The sequence below is a fragment of the Kogia breviceps genome, chromosome X (assembly GCF_026419965.1).
Source record: "Kogia breviceps isolate mKogBre1 chromosome X, mKogBre1 haplotype 1, whole genome shotgun sequence".
Classification (NCBI taxonomy): Eukaryota; Metazoa; Chordata; class Mammalia; order Artiodactyla; family Physeteridae; genus Kogia; species Kogia breviceps.
Window position 1 is genome coordinate 65,054,890 of NC_081330.1, and position 19,342 is coordinate 65,074,231.

The following is a 19,342-nucleotide window of genomic DNA, read 5'->3' on the forward strand; positions in this document are numbered from 1 at the left end:
ATCACTTCTATTCCACATACTGCTGGAAGTCCTAGCCAGAGCAATTAGGCAAGAAAAAGAAATAAAATACATCCAGATCAGAAAGGAAGAAGTAAAACTGCCTCTATTAGCAATAACATGTATTACATATAAAAAACCCATGGCATTATATATAGAAGAATCTACCAAAAAAACCATTAGAATAAACAGATGCAATAAAGTTACAGGATACAAAATCAATATACAAAAATCAGTTGTGTTTCTATAACTAATAATGAACTATCAGAGAAATTAAGAAAACAATCCTATTTACAATTTCATTAAAAATAAAATACCTAGGGAAACTTAAGCAAGGATGTGAAAGACTAAACTGAAAACTATAAGACATTGATGAAAGAAATTGAAGAAGACACAAATAAATGGAAAGATATTCCATTCTCATGGGTTGGAACAATTAATATTATTAGAATGTCCATACTGCTCAAAGCAATCAACAAATTCAGTGCAATCCCTATCAAGATGCCAATGGCATTTTTCACAGAAATGGAACAAACAGTCCTAAAATTTGTATGGAACCACAAAAGACTTTGAGTATCCAAGGCCATCTTGAGAAAGAACAAGGCTCAAACATCATGCTTCCTGATTTCAAACTATATTACCAAGCTGTAATAAATGAAACAGTGTGATATTGGCATAAAAACAGACATGTAGATCAATGAAACAGAATAGAGAAATCAGAAATAAACCCACACATTTATGGTAATTTATTTGCAACAAAGGACCCAAGAATATACAATGGGGAAAGGACAGTCTGTTCAGTAAATAGTGTTGGGAAAGCTGGACAGCCACATGCAAAAGAATAAAACTGGACCACTGTCTTACAACATATACAGCAGTTATCTCAGAATGGATTAAAGACTTGAACTTTAAACGTGAAGTTATAAAACTCTAGAAGAAAATGTAGATGGTAAACTCCTTGACACTGGTCTTGGCGGTGATTTTTTGGAATTGACACCCAAAGCAGAGGCAACAAAAGCAAAAATAAACAAGTGGGACTATATAAAACAAAAAAGCTTCTGCACAGCAAAGGAAGCCATGAAAAAATTTAAAAGGCAACTTACCGAGTGGGAGAAAATATTTGAAAACCATACAGCTGATAAGGGGTTTACATCTGAAATATGTAAAGAATTTATACAAGTCAAAAGCAAAATACCAAACAATCTGATTTTAAAATGTGTAGAGGATCTGAATATACAGTTTTCATAAGAAGACATACCAAGTTGCCAACAGGTACATGAAAATGTTCTCAATATCACTCATCATCAGGGAAAGGCAAATCAAAACACAATAAGATATCACTTCACACCTGTTAGAATGACTGTCATCAAAAAGACAAAAAGCAAAAAGTGTTGGAGAAGTTGTGGAGCAAAGGGAAGCCTTGTGCACTGTTGGTGGGAATATAAATTGGTGCAGCCACTATGGAAAACAGTATGGAGGTTCCTTGAAAAATGAAAATTAGAACCTACCATATGGTCCAGCAATTCCACTTCTGGGTATTTATCTGAAGGAAACAAAAACACTAACTCAAAAAGATATATGCACCCCCATGTTCATTGCAGCATTATTTACAATAGCCAAGACATGAGGGGCTTCCCTGGTGGCGCAGTGCTTAAGAATCCACCAGCCAATGTAGGGGGCATGGGTTCAAGCCCTGGTCCGGGAAGATCCCACATGCTATGGAGCAACTAAGCCAGTGTGCCGCAAGTATTGAGCCTGTGCTCTAGAGCCCATGAGCCACAACTACTGAGCCCACATGCCACACTGCTGAAGCCTGCATGCCTAGAGCCCATGCTCTGCAACAAGACAAGCCACTGCAATGAGAAGCCCACACACTGCGATGAAGACCCAATGCAGCCAAAAATAAATAAAATAAATCAATTTTTTTAAAAAGACATGAAAACAATCTAAGTGTCCATCAATGGATGACTGGAAAAAGAAAATATGGAATATATATATATATATATATATATATATATATAAAGTTGAATATTATTCACCCATAAACAAGAAGGAAATCCTGCCATTTGCAACAACATGGATGGGCCTTGAGCATATTATGCTAAGTGAAATAAGTCAGAGAGAGAAAGGCAAATGCCATGGGATCTAACTTATGTGGAATCTTAAAAAAAAACCTCACGGATAAAGAGAATAGATTTGTGGTTGCCAGAGGAAGGAGGTGGGGGGTGTGTGTGAAATGGGTGAAGATGGCTGAAAGGTACAAATTATCAGTTATAAAATAAGTCCTGGAGATATAATGTACAGCGTGGTGACTACAGTTAATAATACTTTATTGTATATTTGAAAGTTGCTAAGAGATCTTAAAAGTTCTCATCACGAGAAAAAAATTGTAGCTATGTGTGGTTATGGATGTTAACTAGGAAAAAAATTTGGAAAGTGTTTGAGGTTACATATACTAATGTATTTATCACATTGGTGTTTATGTTATTGAAGAATTGGAAACAAACTAAATACCCAGCAAACAGGGATCTTAATTGATCCATGTGCTCTAATTTCAGTCACTTATGTACCCTATCGATTTTGCTATACTGGGGTACCATCTGAGCTATTTAACATTTTTCTTTAAATTGACTTTTAACTTCACACCTGGCCATAGCTATTACAGTATAGCAGAAAGCATGGATCTGTGCTACTTATATCCATTTCAGATATACATTTAAATAAATGCATGATTAAAATGAAGGTACTTATGTCTGTGTAACATCTAAAATCATTTTATGTACTATCAGTAGTGTTTGTACCACACACGAGGAAAGCCCTGATTAATGGTACATCCATACAAGTCTTTTTTTTTTTCTTTCAACACAGTCTTTAGAGTGATTATGTAATTATATATTTGTTGACTTAAAAAAATTTTAATTAGGTGAGAAAACAATATGCTCTGATGCATGTACTCTTGTAATTTATATTGTAATGTTTCAATAAATATGTTTATGTACTTGGAATACTTTATAGTGAAATATTAATAGTGGTAATGGCTGAGTGATTATGGGAAAATTTTTAAACTTTATATTCTGATTTCTTAAAATGTTAATGAGTATCTTTTAATCATAACTAAAAAATTAAAGGACTATAAATTCTCCTTTTATTTCCTAAAAATACTAATTGTAAAAGCTCTTAAATATTAAAAATATGTTAGTTGGGCATTGTTTTCCTATTTCTAAAATATCTGTACTTTTGCTTCCTATATTTACTTTTGGTGTTTGTCTTCACTGTTTAGTTTTGCTCTGTTTAAAACAGGCCATTCAGAAAGGCAATACAGAAGTTGCAAGAATACATGCTGAAAATGCAATCCGCCAGAAGAACCAAACAATTAATTTCTTGAGAATGAGTGCTAGGGTTGATGCTGTGGCAGCCAGAGTTCAAACTGCAGTAACAATGGGCAAGGTAAGCCTTAATATCTAGAAATAATAGGAACTATTGATTTAAGTTATTGGAGGTATTAAGAATTGTCAGAAATCTAAATCTACTGCAAAGTGCTGCAAGGGTACTGGCCTTCCTGGGCAGGAGAAAGATAGTCAAAATGCTTAGTGAGGAAAATGATTTTGGCAGTGGCTTTTCAGCTAAGGTCTAATTAGTTGTCTTCCAATGAATAGTCAAAGGTAAAAGATAGTCGATGCCTAGACCAGAAATACATAGTGTACTTTTTCTGTTAAGGAAACAGTAGATAAATTTTATAAGATGATCTACAAGTAATATAAGAAACTACATAAATTTTGAGGTTGTTTATATTATAGGATTCTCAGTCTTTTTTTTTTATACTCCCAATAGGTAACCAAGTCCATGGCAGGTGTAGTTAAGTCTATGGATGCTACACTGAGGAGTATGAACCTTGAAAAGGTAAAATAAATAAATAAATAAATTGATGTCCAGATAGTATCTTTTCAGAGTAAGTTTTTTCTTATGACCATATTTCTTTTTGCAGATTTCTGCCCTGATGGACAAATTTGAACAGCAGTTTGAAACACTGGATGTTCAAACACAACAAATGGAAGACACAATGAGTAGTACTACAACCCTAACAACACCACAAGTAAGAATAGTTTATCTACTTACACTAACTTCTAAAAATTACCTAACTTCGAAATATAATGGCTTTGTGAACCTAAATCATCTCTAGAATGTGAAGTAAACACAGTATATCCCCAAAATGCAAGTAGGAAGTTATGCTCTGACCCTGGATTTCTAAGGACATGTTAGAAGATGACATTTCCTATCTTGTTTTGAAGTTCTAAGAATTATTATAGGTCACATGTCTAGAGAGTATGGAACTTGGTTCTGCCCTGCTGCCAGTGGTCCTTATTGATAAAAGCATTGAACTAGAGACTCACTGAGGCCAGTGGGTATTAGATATTATCCTAACCCTAGTTAAGTCATCTCATTGCAGATATTCTGCTTCCTGCCTACTCTTTTTAGGTATGTTATTAGGCACAGATCACAGATGAACAAATAGTAAATTACAGGATCAATTATTTTTCAGAAAACTAGGATGTTTTCTAGGATGCTGTTGCATCTGCAACTTAGAGATGTGCTACAGAGAAAATTAAATTTGAAACTAGTTTGGATGTCACATGAGCCAGAAATAAAGTTTCTGTGAAACTTGAATATTAAAATAGAAGATTTATGTCATTACCACTCTTCTTTTTGATCCCAGCACCTAGCACATGATTCATCAAATAAACAAAAAACTTGTTATCACTATATAATATGATAATATGGATAATTTACAAAACAGGTTAGGAGAAAAATCAATAGCCATCCATCAGAATTTTACTGAAGGTGATGCCTTTCACTAAGTGGTAAATAATAAGAGAACAAGCTTATATTCAGGTTTTAGAGTTAAGAAGAAAGTATTCATGTGTATGTCTTATAGAGAGCATATATTTAGCCATTAAATTTATACCTCCAGAGTGTGGTGCAAAAATCAGGAACATCTGTATCATCTGGGAGCTTATTAGGGATGCAGAAATTCAGACCCTATCCACAGATATATTGAATTGGAATCATTTTAATAAGATTTAAAGGTGATATTTATTCCCTGATTTTGAGAAGCACTGTCCTAGAGTTTCTGATTCTTATTCAGGCACCTTAGGTGATTTCCAGGTGATTTTATGGTCAATATTAGGAAAGCACAAGGGGACTGGAAAAATGACTTGAAGTCAGGACACTTAGATTTCTAATCTCTACTCTGCCACTAATTAAGTTCGGGACCTTATGATACTCACTACCTTGGGCCTCAGTATTCATAGCTGTAAAATGTAGGGTTGGATTAGATGATATCTAAATGCCTTTTAGCTCTTAAAAATCTTGAGATTCATTCACCTAACATTTGCTAAGCACCTTCTACTGTTTCAGGTATTGTTCTAGGTGCTGGGGATATTCAAGTATATACAAAACATTTTTCATAAAGAATCAACAAAAATTTACAACAGAAATGGACATGCTTAGATGCCCAAATTCTCATAGCTCGCTAATGAGTAATTAGAATTTGAATTGGCATATTCACTTTGGAAAAGCAATGCAGTAATATCTACAGTCCATTCTTAACATAGCAGCCAGAGCAATCCTGATAAAACAAGTCAGATCATGTCATTCTTCTGCTCAGAACCCTTCAGTGGCTCTACATGTCTCTCAAAAAAAAGCCAAATTCTTTATGTGCCCTCTAATATCTGCCCTCTATAGTGCCCTCTAGTATCTGCCTCATCCTGCTTCTCTGACCTTATCTCCTGTTATTGCTCATCACTCTACTAAGATATTGGCCTCCTTGTTATTTCTCAAACACACCATGTACATTTCTTCCTCAAAGCCATTCACTTGCAGGTTCCTCTGCCTGAATCTTTTTCATCTGTCTTGCACTCATCCTCATTGCCCACTCCCCCACCTCCTTCAGTTCTTTGTTCAAATGTCATTTTCTCAGTGAGGTCTTTTATGATCATCCTACTTAGAAGTACACCAGTGGCACATCCACCATGTGCTGTACTCCCTATCTACCATCCCTGCTTTATTTTTCTTCATTGTACATATCACCTTCTGATAAAGTACATAATTTAAAAAGTTTTTATTCGCCCCTCCCTTTCGTGTGCACACACTAGAATGTAAGCTTAATGAAGGCAGGGATATTTTTAATTATTTTTGTTTACTGATGTATCCCTAACACTTAAAATGATATCTGGCATAAAGTAGGTGCTCAGTTAATATTTGTTGAATAAATCAGAGTATATGAAAATGCATGTGACCTGTAACCTAGTACTTCTATTTTTAAATTTATACACAAAAAACCTGCATGTGTATAAACATACTTCTACATAAGAATGTTCATTGCACTATTGTCTATAATCAGGAGAAATTAGGGGAAAATGTCTAAATGTTCAGAAATAAAATGGATAAATACAGTTGAGAGTATTTTATATAACAGTACTATACAGGAGTGAAAGTTAATGAACTAGAGCTCTAGATCTCAATATAATTAGATCTTATAAGGTTGAATTAAAAAAACAAGTTGCAGAATAGTATACTTAGTATAATGCCATTTAAGTAAATTTTAAAAACACAAATAATGGTATTTTAGATATGAAGTAAAAACAACACAATCTAAATACACAGAAGTATTTGATCTATTATTTTCTGAACTTCCTTATATTTTGAAGGTGAATGAAAGACAAGAGAGACTAAGGCCCAACACCATTATTAGAGGTTTGCTTAAAATTTGGCACCTTGTGGTAGAGCTGTAACTACATCTTAGAGCTCCTACCTGTATGTTCAAAATATTTTAAATAAGTTAAAAACAAGTTTTTTAAAATTAATTGGACTCTATTCCCTGAGAACTCCTGTACTGTTGTAAATATCTCAATACTTATATTTTATTCATCTCTAGATACTTTAAAAAGTAATCCTTAATATCAAATTTGCATCAAATAGCAGAAAGGACAGTTATGATTAATCTAAAATTTACATCTATTACATTTTAAATATGATCAAAGTTGGTTCACTCCGTTAGAGAGCTACATTACTCAGATTCAAATTATATGTGAATATCACTGTGAATATTTTTCACATAACCTCATAGTTTAAGGCTTCATAATTTAACATTATTCATAAATTAAATCATTTTATGAGATAATTCAGCTCCCTCTGGTGGTAAAAAAAAAATTTTAAACTTTCTTTTAAAACCTGTAGATCAGTTCCCCCTTTTTAAAGCTAGGTCAGAAACAAAAACTACCCAAAAAGCAAATACCATTCGAATACAAATTCTCATTTTTAAATTCTAGAACCAGGTGGATATGCTGCTTCAAGAAATGGCAGATGAAGCTGGGTAAGAAATTATTCAGATGCTTTTGAATAATCTTGATTTAATATCTACAAGTCCTACAATTATGTAATATGGATAAAAATATTTGTCTTTGCCACCAATGGTCAGAGTTAGGTTTTTGATCCTAGAATTTAGTGCTTCAAGGACCTTTGGAACATCCAGTTCTTTGTCATGCTCATAAAAATGTGACTTTGTTCCAATCATCTTAGTATTTTCTTAAAAATCTCTGGACATATATTCGGTTCATGTGTGATAAGAAATGAAGGAAGGTGACTGAGGGAGGCAGGAGTGTTTAAAAAGTTTTCTCTGTACCGTCTGTGTTCAGCATATAACAAATGTTTAATTTTTTTTAATAGGATCTTCCAAAAGAATTCTATGATCAGGCCATTAAGTCTTAAGCCCCGTTTGAGTCCTGCAAACTGAGCAATATGTGCAAAACGTCCAAGGAGTTGAAAAGATGGCAGCATTTCATTGTTGTAGATGGTTATTTGTTGTTTAAAAAAGTAAATAATTAACACCCTTTCTGGCACAGCTATTAGAAATAAGGTATCTGTTAGGCTATTTATTTTAGACTCTTCATGTTTGAGGGGAATGACTTGACTGTAATATTAGCTGTGCTACAGAAGTCATGTTATATCAGTATTCTCTGGTATTTTACTTAGCTCAAGAGAACATTATAGTAAAGAATTAAAAATATTTTTTCAAAGATAAAGATTACAACTGGGTGATACTAAAGTTTTATGCTTTATCTTCAAAGGTAGAGTAATAAGTTGAAATAAGGTTCTTGAAGACACCTGGAAAATAGAGTTGATGAATATTACTCTAGTGCCGAAACTAATGCTTAATTAGAAAGAACTTAATTAGTTATCAGCTCTTTAGTTCACTGTTGTATCTCTCATTAGTGGATTAAAACCTAGGTTAATAAATCAGGTTTGCGATATTTGAGAACAGGGCCGGAGGGTAGGTGGTACACTATTTTGCTTTGTTAGTATCCTAATATATCCCATATACCAACAAGGACTTAGTAAGAAGGATGATTTTTAAGTATTATAGGAGAGACTAAGACGTGTGTAAGAAGACTCTATTTTATTAATATGAGACTAAGAACTTGTTTCTGTTTGTACCAAAGATGAAATAAGAAGATTGGGCTTGAAAATAGAGCAAGGGAGGTCTTGTAAAATGAATATTGCCATATCACAGCCTTACTGACTCTTAGTGGAAATCAAGTTCAGAAGACAACTTTTTTATAAGATATAGAATAGGATTTCTCAAACTTGACACTGTTGACATTTTGGGCTAATAATCCTAGGGGCTGTCCTATGTATGTAGGATGTTTAGTAGTGTCCCTGGCATCTACCCACAAGTAATATCACCCCTCCTCCCAGGTGTGACAGCCAAAAATGCCTCCATACATTGACAAATATTCCGTGAGTGTAGGGAGCCAAAATCGAGTGGTTACTTCTGTCAATAATGGGTGGTGACTGGATCAGTAGAAATAGGTAGAACCATTGATGTCAAAATACCCATCCTTATAGATGTTTAACTATAGCAAAATTCTGTTTTAGTATAGCAAAATTTTAGTATACCATATCTTTACCTTTTAAATAACAATCTGTCTCTAGAATCTCCTAATGATGAAGTTACTGTATTCACTAGTGTTTTCAAACTGGAGTTGGCATACACTCGTCTAGAGACAGGCAGAAAGAGTAGTTTGTATCCTACAAGAGTAGTTATAATGGAGATTAAAATCGTGGCCTTGGAAGGAGACAAACCTAGATTTGAATCCTGTCTGTCACTAGAGTGATCTTGGGCAAGCATACTTAACTTTTCTAAACTTCAGTTATATGAGTAGATGCAAGTAATGATTTCTAGCAAGGGTAGCTCAGGATCTAAACACTGAACTTGAAGTTAGCTCGAATGTTAGATATGGATATTGATCCTGAGGCTGCATATGTCTAACCTTTTTTATCTTTTTTTTATCTTTTAATTTTCTTTACAGTAGAAGACATATAGTAATCTCTAGTAAATTCAGTACATTGGATAACCATTGTTTTGGTCTTTCTTTTTGTTCAGATGACCAGATCATTATTCTATATTTTATTCACTTTTCTATCATAAGATTATCATCCACATGGGTTGCCACTAGGGCTCAACAAAAACTCTTTAAAATTAGTAATTCATTTATCCTAAGGTGGACATTCAGAATACGTATTTTTAAATTTATTTATTTATTTATTTTTGGCTGTATTGGGTCTTTGTGCTGTTCACAGGCTTTGTCTAGTTGCGGCATGGGGGGGGCTACTCTTCGTTGCAGTGCGAGGGCTTCTCATTGTGGTGGCTTCTCTTGTTGCGGAGCACCGGCTCTGGGTGCATGGGCTCTAGAGCGCAGGCTCAGTAGTTGTGGCACATGGGCTTAGTTGCTCCACTGCATGTGGGATATTCCAGGACCAAGGATCAAACCCATGTCCTCTGCACTGGCAGGTGGGTTCTTAACCACTGCACCACCAGGGAAGTCCCCAGAATATTTTTAAGTTCTATTTGCATCTATAAAATTGAACCAATATTATGTTTATTTAAATTAAGATAAAATGCTAGGTAGAATATTCAAATTTGCAATGAGCATGTTTTTGTAATTTTTGTTTTGTAATTTATAATAACAATTATAAGCTTGTTATAATTAGATAAGGAGAAAAATGCTTATATTAACATTCATTTATGTTAATTATTTTAAAATTGTAGCCTTGATCTCAGTATGGAACTACCACAAGGTCAAACAGGTTCTTTTGGCACAAGTGTTACTTCCATGGAACAGGTAGAAGTTGGATTTTATCTTGATTTGTATGAACTTGATGAATGAATTAAATATATGTGTATTTATATTTATATATAAGCAAATATATTCTCCTTTTATCTATTATAAAGAGTATTTTTCTACTATAATATGATGTCATCGTAAATAAGCAAGATGTGATTAGCCTTTAACTCCTTAATGATGGACATTGCATGCATGTTTCATTTAGCAATTGAATTTGTTCCCCTTCATAGCCTTCTGCTCTATTAAGTTCTCCATTTATTTTGAAATGTTTAAAAAAAGTAAATTCTTAATATTTTGTGTGAGTTTTTGAGACAATATTTTAAATCTTTTTCAAATATGAGCTATTTAAAATATTAGTGATTTCTATTTGTCACAGCCCTGTGACTTTTAATCTTTGCTTTCTCCAGGATGAACTATCACAGAGGCTTGCTCGTCTACGTGATCAAGTGTAATTTAAAGAACTGGCACTTTTGTTTACTTCACTGGTTTCTGAAATATTTTGTGTGTATGTATAGATAAGTTTCACTCCAATTACACTAAGTATGCCATACATTACAGAATGCTTAACACTATTTGTATATAATGCTTTCTTTTACCTTGCTGTACTTTCCAGTACTTTAATTCCAGAGAGTTCCCACCTTGACAGATTTTACACTTTTGTATATTATGTTGAAAAGTGCGAGAGACGGTTTTTTTGTAGGTGTCTTAGACTGAGCTAGCATTAACTTGTTGTATATGAAATATCTTCCTCAAAAATTACATTAAAAATTCTAGGACCAAAGTACTACAGAATAAAGTACTTTATACAGAATAAAGTATAGAATAAAAGTTTTGGTTTCTTTTTAACTCAAGGTAGTTTTAAATCTCTGTCTACATTCACATGTGATGCATAAAAATAAAAATAAAAACAGGGAAAATATGTTTACTTAATATGTTTACATAACCAAAAACACCTCATTTAGCATCATACAATGGATAGTGCTACTTTTTGTTTTGTTTGTTTTTGCTATTCAAGCAGAAATTCAGTTGACTTTTAATCTGTATTCATCAACTTTTAAATTTAGATTACTATGAGAATCTTTACCTAGTAATTTAATGACTTAATTGAATTCCTTAAATAAAAAAATTTTTCATTGATAAAAAATCTGCAAAATTAAATCAAATAAATTAAGGTTTGCTCATTAAATATTTTTCTCTTTGGTAAATATCACTGTTAAGACTCTCCGAGAAATTCAATGTTTCATACTTTCAAATGAAACTGAAACACATTTTTAATAATTCCCCAATTTGCATTCAACCCTTGTTAGGTTGTATTTTTTTTTCTTTTTGTGGTATGTGGGCCTCTCACTGCTGTGGCCTCTCCCATTGTGGAGCACAGGCTCCGGACGCACAGGTTCAGCAGCCATGGCTCACGGGCCCAGCCGCTCCATAGCATGTGGGATCTTCCCGGACCAGGGCACGAACCCGTATCCCCTGCATTGGCAGGCGGACTTTCAACCACTGCGCCACCAGGGAAGCCCTAGGTTGTATTTTAAAAGGAGATTAATTTGCATGGCCTTAATAGCATTTACATTTCTCACAGAATTGTTGATTGGTTTTCAAAAATCTTGGCCTGTGTTTTTAAACCAACCAACAAAAAATAACAAAACAAAATTGAACCAACTCAAGTTACAACTATTGTTGATCCTTGAACAACGTAGAGGTTATGGATTTCAAGCCCCCTTTGCAGCTGAAAATCTGCATATAACTTTATAGTTGGCCCTCTGTATCTGTGGTTCCACATTCACAGATTCAACAAAACACAGGTTGTGTAGTACTATAGTATTTATTGAAAAAAATCTGTGTATAAGTGGACCCACACAATTCAAACCTGTGTTGTTCAGGGGTCAACTGTACTATAAGTCCTGGTTAAATGTACTGTAAGTCCTGGTTAAATGTGTTCATTCTTTTATCTTAAACAACTCTCATAACTGGAAGAAATGAAGTGGAAAATAAATAAATTGGAATAAAATGTTTTGCCCAGCTATGCAAATAACTTCCAGACTAATGGAGGTTGGGAGTATAACATACGGGGTGGGCAGAAAACTCATAAGATTGTAAAGAAGACTAGACTCTGGAAGGCCAGGATTCTTGGGGGAAAGTATTTGATGACCAGCTGTACTACTTGCCACCTCCCCAGGAATATCTATATTTTACACAACTAAAATGAACAAATTAACATGTGCCTGCACTTTTCTGATGTAGCAGTCTCAAATGTGGAGAAGTGACCAAGTTACATTTTAGAAAGTGTACTACTAATCTAGGTTAAGTAGGTAAGGTGTTTTTCCTTACTTAATGTATGATTGATCCATGAAAGAATGCCAATACTTCATGAAATTCTGTTAAGAACACATCTGTTTAGGTAATCTTCGTTCAAAGTGCAATTATGGAGGCTCTTTGTTTTAAATTTTTAAATTTAATTTTATTTTTTATACAGAAGGTTCTGATTAGTTATCCATTTTATACATATTAGTGTATATATGTCAATCCCAATCTCCCAATTTATCACACTGCCCACCCCCACCCCCCGCCACTTTCCCCCCTTGGTGTCCATACATTTGTTCTCTACATCTGTGTCTCTATTTCTGCCCTGCAAACCGGTTCATCTGTACCATTTTTCTAGGTTCCACATACATGTGTTAATATACGATCTTTGTTTTTCTCTTTCTGACTTACTTCACTCTGTATGACAGTCTCTAGATCCATCCATGTCTCTACAAATGACCCAGTTTTGTTCCTTTTTATGGTTGAGTAATATTCCATTGTATATATATACCACATCTTCTTTATCCATTCGTCTGTTGATGGGCATTTAGGCTGCTTCCATGACCTGGCTATTGTAAATAGTGCTGCAATGAACATTGGGGTGCATGTGTCTTTTTGAATTATGGTTTTCTCTGGGTATATGCCCAGTAGTGGGATTGCGGGATCGTATGGTAGTTCTATTTGTAGTTTTTTAAGGAACCTCCATACTGTTCTCCATAGTGGCTGTATCAATTTACATTCCCACCAACAGTGCAAGAGTGTTCCCTTTTCTCCACACCCTCTCCAGCATTTGTTGTTTGTAGATTTTTTGAAGATGCCCATTCTAACTGGTGTGAAGTGATAACTCACTGTAGTTTTGATTTGCACTTCTCTAATAATTAGTGATGTTGAACAGCTTTTTATGTGCTTCTTGGCCATCTGTATGTCTTCTTTGGAGAAATGTCTATTTAGGTCTTCTTCCCAGTTTTGGATTGGGTTGTTCATTTTTTTAATATTGAGGTGCATGAGCTGTTTATATATTTTGGAGATTAATCCTTTTTCTGTGGATTCGTTTTTTTTGCTAAGTACTCACCATTCATATATGTAAAAGAGAGCATGTATAAATGAAGATTATTTTCACTGGTTAATGAAATGAGAAATTACTCTTTTGCTATGTTTGGGTTAAACCTATTTAACTTTCTTGGTAATTCATAATTTGACTATATGATGTGACCTCAATGCAGTAATCTTCCATTTTGTTTATCATTGATGCTTTGTCTTTTCTACTTAAAGGGTAAGTTTATTTATTTACATTTGGAATATCCCAGAGATGCATAGAAGATATTATTACAGACTAAAATATCTATGAAATAGAGTTTTCTTATTTTCCATCGGTGGGAATTGTAGCATTTGCTTTTTTGGTTTTTTTGACTTGAATGCAAATTGTTAAATTGCAAATATGGTTTACTTCATCTAGAAATATAAATGACTCTGATCTAAAGATAACTGCTCATAGTTTTATTTAACAACCGAATCAAATTTGTCTTTTAAAACTAATGTTCTCTGATAGACACAAAGTTTTGCTTTTGAATTCATCTATTGTTACAATTTGTTCTTAGACCAACAGCCCCACAACCTGTGAATTCTTTCTTACCTTGTTAGTACAAATTATATTTCTACTTTGATAAGTGATTCAATCATTGAAAAGTAACACATCAGACTATACTATCATGAAAAGTAGATATCACAGCACCTTTCATTTACCTTCAGTTTTAGTTCCCTATCAATCTACTTTTCTCCAGATTTTTTTTCTAAGTATTTGATTATATCATTTGGAAAAATGTATAAGGTTAAAAGCTCAGAAATATTTTGCTGCATCTTCACCCTTTAGACAATTTGGCTATTATTTAGAGTAATCTTAAAAAGGACCCCTGACAAAAATTATATCCCTGCTCCTATATGCCTCAATGCCTAAAATTTTCCACTTTTTTATATAAGCATTGTGGGCTGGATTATTTTAACTGCTAATTTATTACCAATCATTGCTACAAAGAAACAAATAGGAGATAGAACAAGTAAATTATGATGAGAGATGAGTTTGCTTTACAATTTAGAAAGTTATGGGAAAGGAACATCTGGATGGACTATCTGAAGAGAGTCTTAAGGGTACTAGTTATCTATAAAGAAAATAAGAACAAAATGATTGAGAAGTTGCAAAGACAAACCTAGCCTAATTTTCGGTGGATTTACTCAAGTTAGTAAATAACTGTTAGTAAAGAACTGTTCCAAGAGAGTCTTAAATTGGCTCTAGTGTAGACTGTAGAGGAAAAAGCCCCAGATCTGATCTACAGTGATTGATTTGGATTTCTAGCTCTAGCTCTGATACCAACTTCTAACTTAGATAATCCTCTTACCCCCATCTGGGCCTTATATTCCCTTTCTACAAATCTTTTTAGAGTACATTGGTTGCATAAACTGAAGTGAGTTGCTGTAGTATAGTACATTACCTCCATTCTTTTCTTTTTTCTACTCTTCACCCAAAAGACTGCTAAATGCAGTATTAAGATGTTATGAGTCTTAGAGTCTTTTGTCTCAGGAGAGCTAGAGAACATCTAATCCACCCATAACTCATTTTACAGAAGAGGAGACCAGAGAGGTTCAGATCTACCACATTTATTGGGCATCTACTATGTGTTAGGAATGGTTCTGGGTACTTTGATATATTGTGGTTTATTTAATCCTCAAAATCCTGTGAGCAGTTGGATGATTGTTATCCCAATTTTTAGAGAACAGGAAATAGGCTGATAGTTGAAGTAGATGGTGAAGAGTCATACAGCAACTGAGAAACAGAGCTTGGATTTTATTACTGATATGTCTCACTTCAAATTCAGTGCTCATGGCACTGTACTATACTGTATTCTAACTGGAATTACAAGAGAAGTCTTGTTATACCTCATCCACATTCTATTCCCAGTATATAATTTTCTGATTTTATTGCTGAGACAGTGAAAGCAACTAATCAAATTCTTGACTAGAGGGTAGTTCATTCTGAGACAAACAGGTGTTCTAGGTGAAGACTGGTTCTTTCTTCTCCTATTTCTTTCTTCTCCAGTTTGAGCTATCAGAAAAATATGATTTTATTTCAGTTTGGAAATCATAGCCATTTTTCCATAAGTTAACAAATGGAATCAATTTGTTGCAAAGTTAACTAAGTTGTATTCATACTCAAGCTTTTCATTTTCCACACTGGCAAATGCTCCCAAGCAAAAAGATATATTGGTAAAAGTCATTTGACTAAAATTACAAGAATAAAATCTATCCAGCCTACTGCCTACTGATGATACTGTCTATATTCTTGTCAGTATACTACTTCTCTACTGTACTAGCAGGTACAAAGTTCTTGAAAGTGCCTCACTACAAATAAATGTCTGTTGTGCCTGTGGTGCTTAATAATTTATATATTAACCACTAACTCATGAGTTATTTCGTCTGCCAGACAGGTAAAAGCCTTCCAGCCTTCAGTTAGAAAAGTCCAAATAGAATGTTAAAGGAAAATTTATTCCTAGTAAAATAAGTTATTCTGTTTAATGTTTGTTCTCTAACCTAGGGAAGAAAAAAAAAATGTCTTCAGTGTCTTGCTTGGTCATTAAAATAAAGTTGGGTCCCATGTTCCAAGTGAAGGTTCATAAAATGATGCTGTGTCCATTTCTTAGAAATCTTACTCAAACTTGATCATGCCAGAGCTTGACATGTTTAGCTTTTGCTTTATCAAAATGACATGAAATCATTGGCAGGAAAAAGATTAAATATTTTGGAAAATATCACACAGTGATTTTATGTTACTTCTATAAAGGGATTTGGGTTTGAAGTAACAATAATAATTATATGGAATCTTGATAATTTCTTCTTTAGATTCAGTCAAACAAAGTCTAAGAGCCATTCTGGGGTTAAATGAAAGATGATGGAGTATACTTTTCCAGGTAATGAGAAGAAAAGAAAGATTTCCAATTACCAAAATCTATAGAGATTTCCCAGCTCATTATGCCTTTTTGAAGCCCTCCAGGTGGAATTGCCTATTTACAGAAGAAAGAAAATCGAAAGCTAAATTCATTATTCCCATTCATGTCACACCAATTGTAAGCTTCATTAAGAAGATGTATTACTTAGCTTGGGTGAAGATAGCAATACCATTCCACTTGTTTCTGCCTTATAACAAAGTGAATCAGCTATACATATACATACATCCCCATATCTCCTCCCTCTTGCTTCCTTTTAACTGACCAAGAAGGCCTGGACCCTATGGAAAAACCTTCCTGTTGCTATAAATCTCCAAGTAGAACCATATCTGAGACACCCCAATTCTTCTGACGTTGCGTGTGAGATTAGAGTGAGAAAGAGGTTCAAAATGGCAACACTCATTGAAGTAGGAAATTTTCACATTAAATAACTATTTTTTCAGTACTTACTATGCACAAGGCCCAAACTTGTCTTTACTTATACTGCCCAGATGGATGTTCGATGATTCAAAATATTTAGAGGTTTTGTTTTTGAGGGGAGGGAAATGATAACATATATTAAGTACCAGGTATATAACTATTACTATTTTACCTGTTACTTCATTTAATCCCCTCAACAACCTCATGAGGTGAATATAATCCCATTTTACAGATAACAAAAATTCAGGCCTTGTCCAAAGTAATGATAGTAATTAACACTTTTTGAACATCTTCTATATGCCAAGCACTATTCTAAATTCTCTGCGTATACTAACTCTTTTAATTGTTACTTCCATTTTACAAATGAAGAAGTTAGTAAGTGTCAGGGCTGAAATTCACACCAAAATATTTAAGTTCTTTTAGTTTGCAAGGAACCTAGATAAGCTTAGATCATGTCTGCTAAAGAGGATTTATTATAAAAATATGTAGAGAAATACAGAGGTCAGTACACCATTTTGATGACCATACAACCAGGCCTCACAGGTAACTGGAACCTTTACATATTCAAGATACAACAGTAGCTCTAGCAGTCTAATAAGAGAGATGGATTTTCAATACCTCTACTAAAAGTTCCCCTCAGAAACTATTATGTTTCTCTTTCCCCTAATGTTACAGCATTTGGTGATCATCATTATCAGCTTACTCTACCTGTTTTTACGGCTTCAATCAGCACTCATAATTGCCATAACCAATCTTTTTCTGTTTTCCATGTCCCTAATCCTTCTTCCTCACTACCAAATTCAAGAGAGGATCTGATGGGGCTTCCCTGGTGGCTCAGTGGTTGAGAGTCTGCGTGCCGATGTAGGGGACACGGGTTCATGCCCCGGTCCGGGAAGATCCCACATGCCGCGGAGTGGCTAGGCCTCGTGAGCCATGGCTGCTGAGCCTGTGTGTCCAGAGCCTGTGCTCCACAACGGGAGAGGCCACAACAGTGAGAGGCCCGCCAAAGGCCAAAAAAAAAAAAAAAAAGAGAGGATCTGATGGACTCAGCCAGTTACCATCTCTCTAGGTCCCCTACTGGGCAAAGTTTTCATTCCAATTGACAAGCCCTTTATATGCTGCTGAATGGGATGGTCACCAAAGGATAAGGAAGCCCTCAGAAGGCTAGAGTGAGAATGGGAAACACCTTAAATGCCCTGTCCTGTACATTGACCCTTAAGCCCATATATGCTTATACCATGTCACTTTTTTTTATTATGGTGTATGAACATTTTTATGTCACTAGGTCCTTACACCTTTTCCATTATCTTGATAGTAGAGTACTCAAATCTCAAGTCAAGCCCAGAAGGCATAAATTTGTCTCCAGTTTCCTGGCTTTCCTTTTAACACCCATCACCTTACTTTCAGCACCCTCCCTCTCATCATGTGTCAGAGACCATTGCTTTCCTGCGAAGGAATTAACATGTTGAGCACTTACTATGTACCAGGCATGTCACAAATATCTCATAATTCTCACCACAATCCCATAAAGGGAGATGTTAATCCCCATTTTACAACAGACTGGGCTTGAGGCTCAGACAGGTAAAGTGACTTTGTTGGAGTCTCAGAGCTAGGGTGAGTGAGCCCAGATTTAATCCCACATCTGAATCCAAAGCCCATTGTGTTTACACTCTGCCAAACTGTCTGAAAAAGAGGCATCAGCCAAACTCACTCATGGAGACTTTGGGAACTCTCCTGCAAGATAATTTGGATTTTAGGTAATAATAACATCTACCATTTTAAAAAACATTTTCCATGTGCCAAGCACTTAATAATATTATCTCTGTAATCATCACCACAACCCTTAGAGGAAGGTACCATTCTTTACCCATTTTTAAGATGAGGAAAGTGAACTTTAGAGAAAGTAAGCAACTTAACCTTGGATGAAGAGTTAGTAAATAGCTGAGTCCCAATTGGAAACTTGGCTCTTAATCACCGCTTTCCATTTTACGGCCTTAGGAAGAGGGCAATGCTTAACACAAGCACTCTTAACACAAGCGCTGCCAGTAGAATCTGGGGCATGATTGCAAGGCTTACAAGAAGATATTTTTCAGTGGGAGATTATAATGCATCTATTTATAAGGCTATCCCTGTCTGAAGCATCCCTATTCTTGCTTATGTGGAGATAAAAATTTGAGAAACAGGTTCTCTGTTACCCACTTGACCAACCTCATTCCCTAAATTAAGCCCCAGTGCAACAGTGGAACTACTCTTGATGCCCACCTTATGCAGAGATGATCGTCTCTTTGCAGCCCTTTGCTTTTTTACCTGGAACAAGTTGTGCTGGATAACCATGGAAGCTGAGTCTGACCAGCTAGGAGTCACTGCTTTTCTGAGGATGACAGGCTGTTAGGGCCTTTGAGGTTGAACACACAGTTTCATTGTGTTAAGCCTCTGCATGAA

General features: G+C 34.8%; 1 protein-coding gene across 1 annotated transcript in view; it reads left to right on the forward strand.

The window, feature by feature from the left end:
* The window catches only part of LOC131748611 (charged multivesicular body protein 1B2), a 39,238-nt gene extending 23,335 nt beyond the window's left edge, over positions 1–15,903 (forward strand). The window contains exons 3-8 of the mRNA XM_067024054.1: positions 3,298–3,444; positions 3,829–3,897; positions 3,983–4,090; positions 7,326–7,369; positions 10,106–10,178; positions 10,589–15,903. Coding sequence (XP_066880155.1) covers positions 3,298–3,444; positions 3,829–3,897; positions 3,983–4,090; positions 7,326–7,369; positions 10,106–10,178; positions 10,589–10,633 — 486 coding nt within the window. The 3' untranslated portion in view covers positions 10,634–15,903. The remainder of the gene's footprint in view (positions 1–3,297; positions 3,445–3,828; positions 3,898–3,982; positions 4,091–7,325; positions 7,370–10,105; positions 10,179–10,588) is intronic.
* Positions 15,904–19,342: the final 3,439 nt, after the last annotated feature.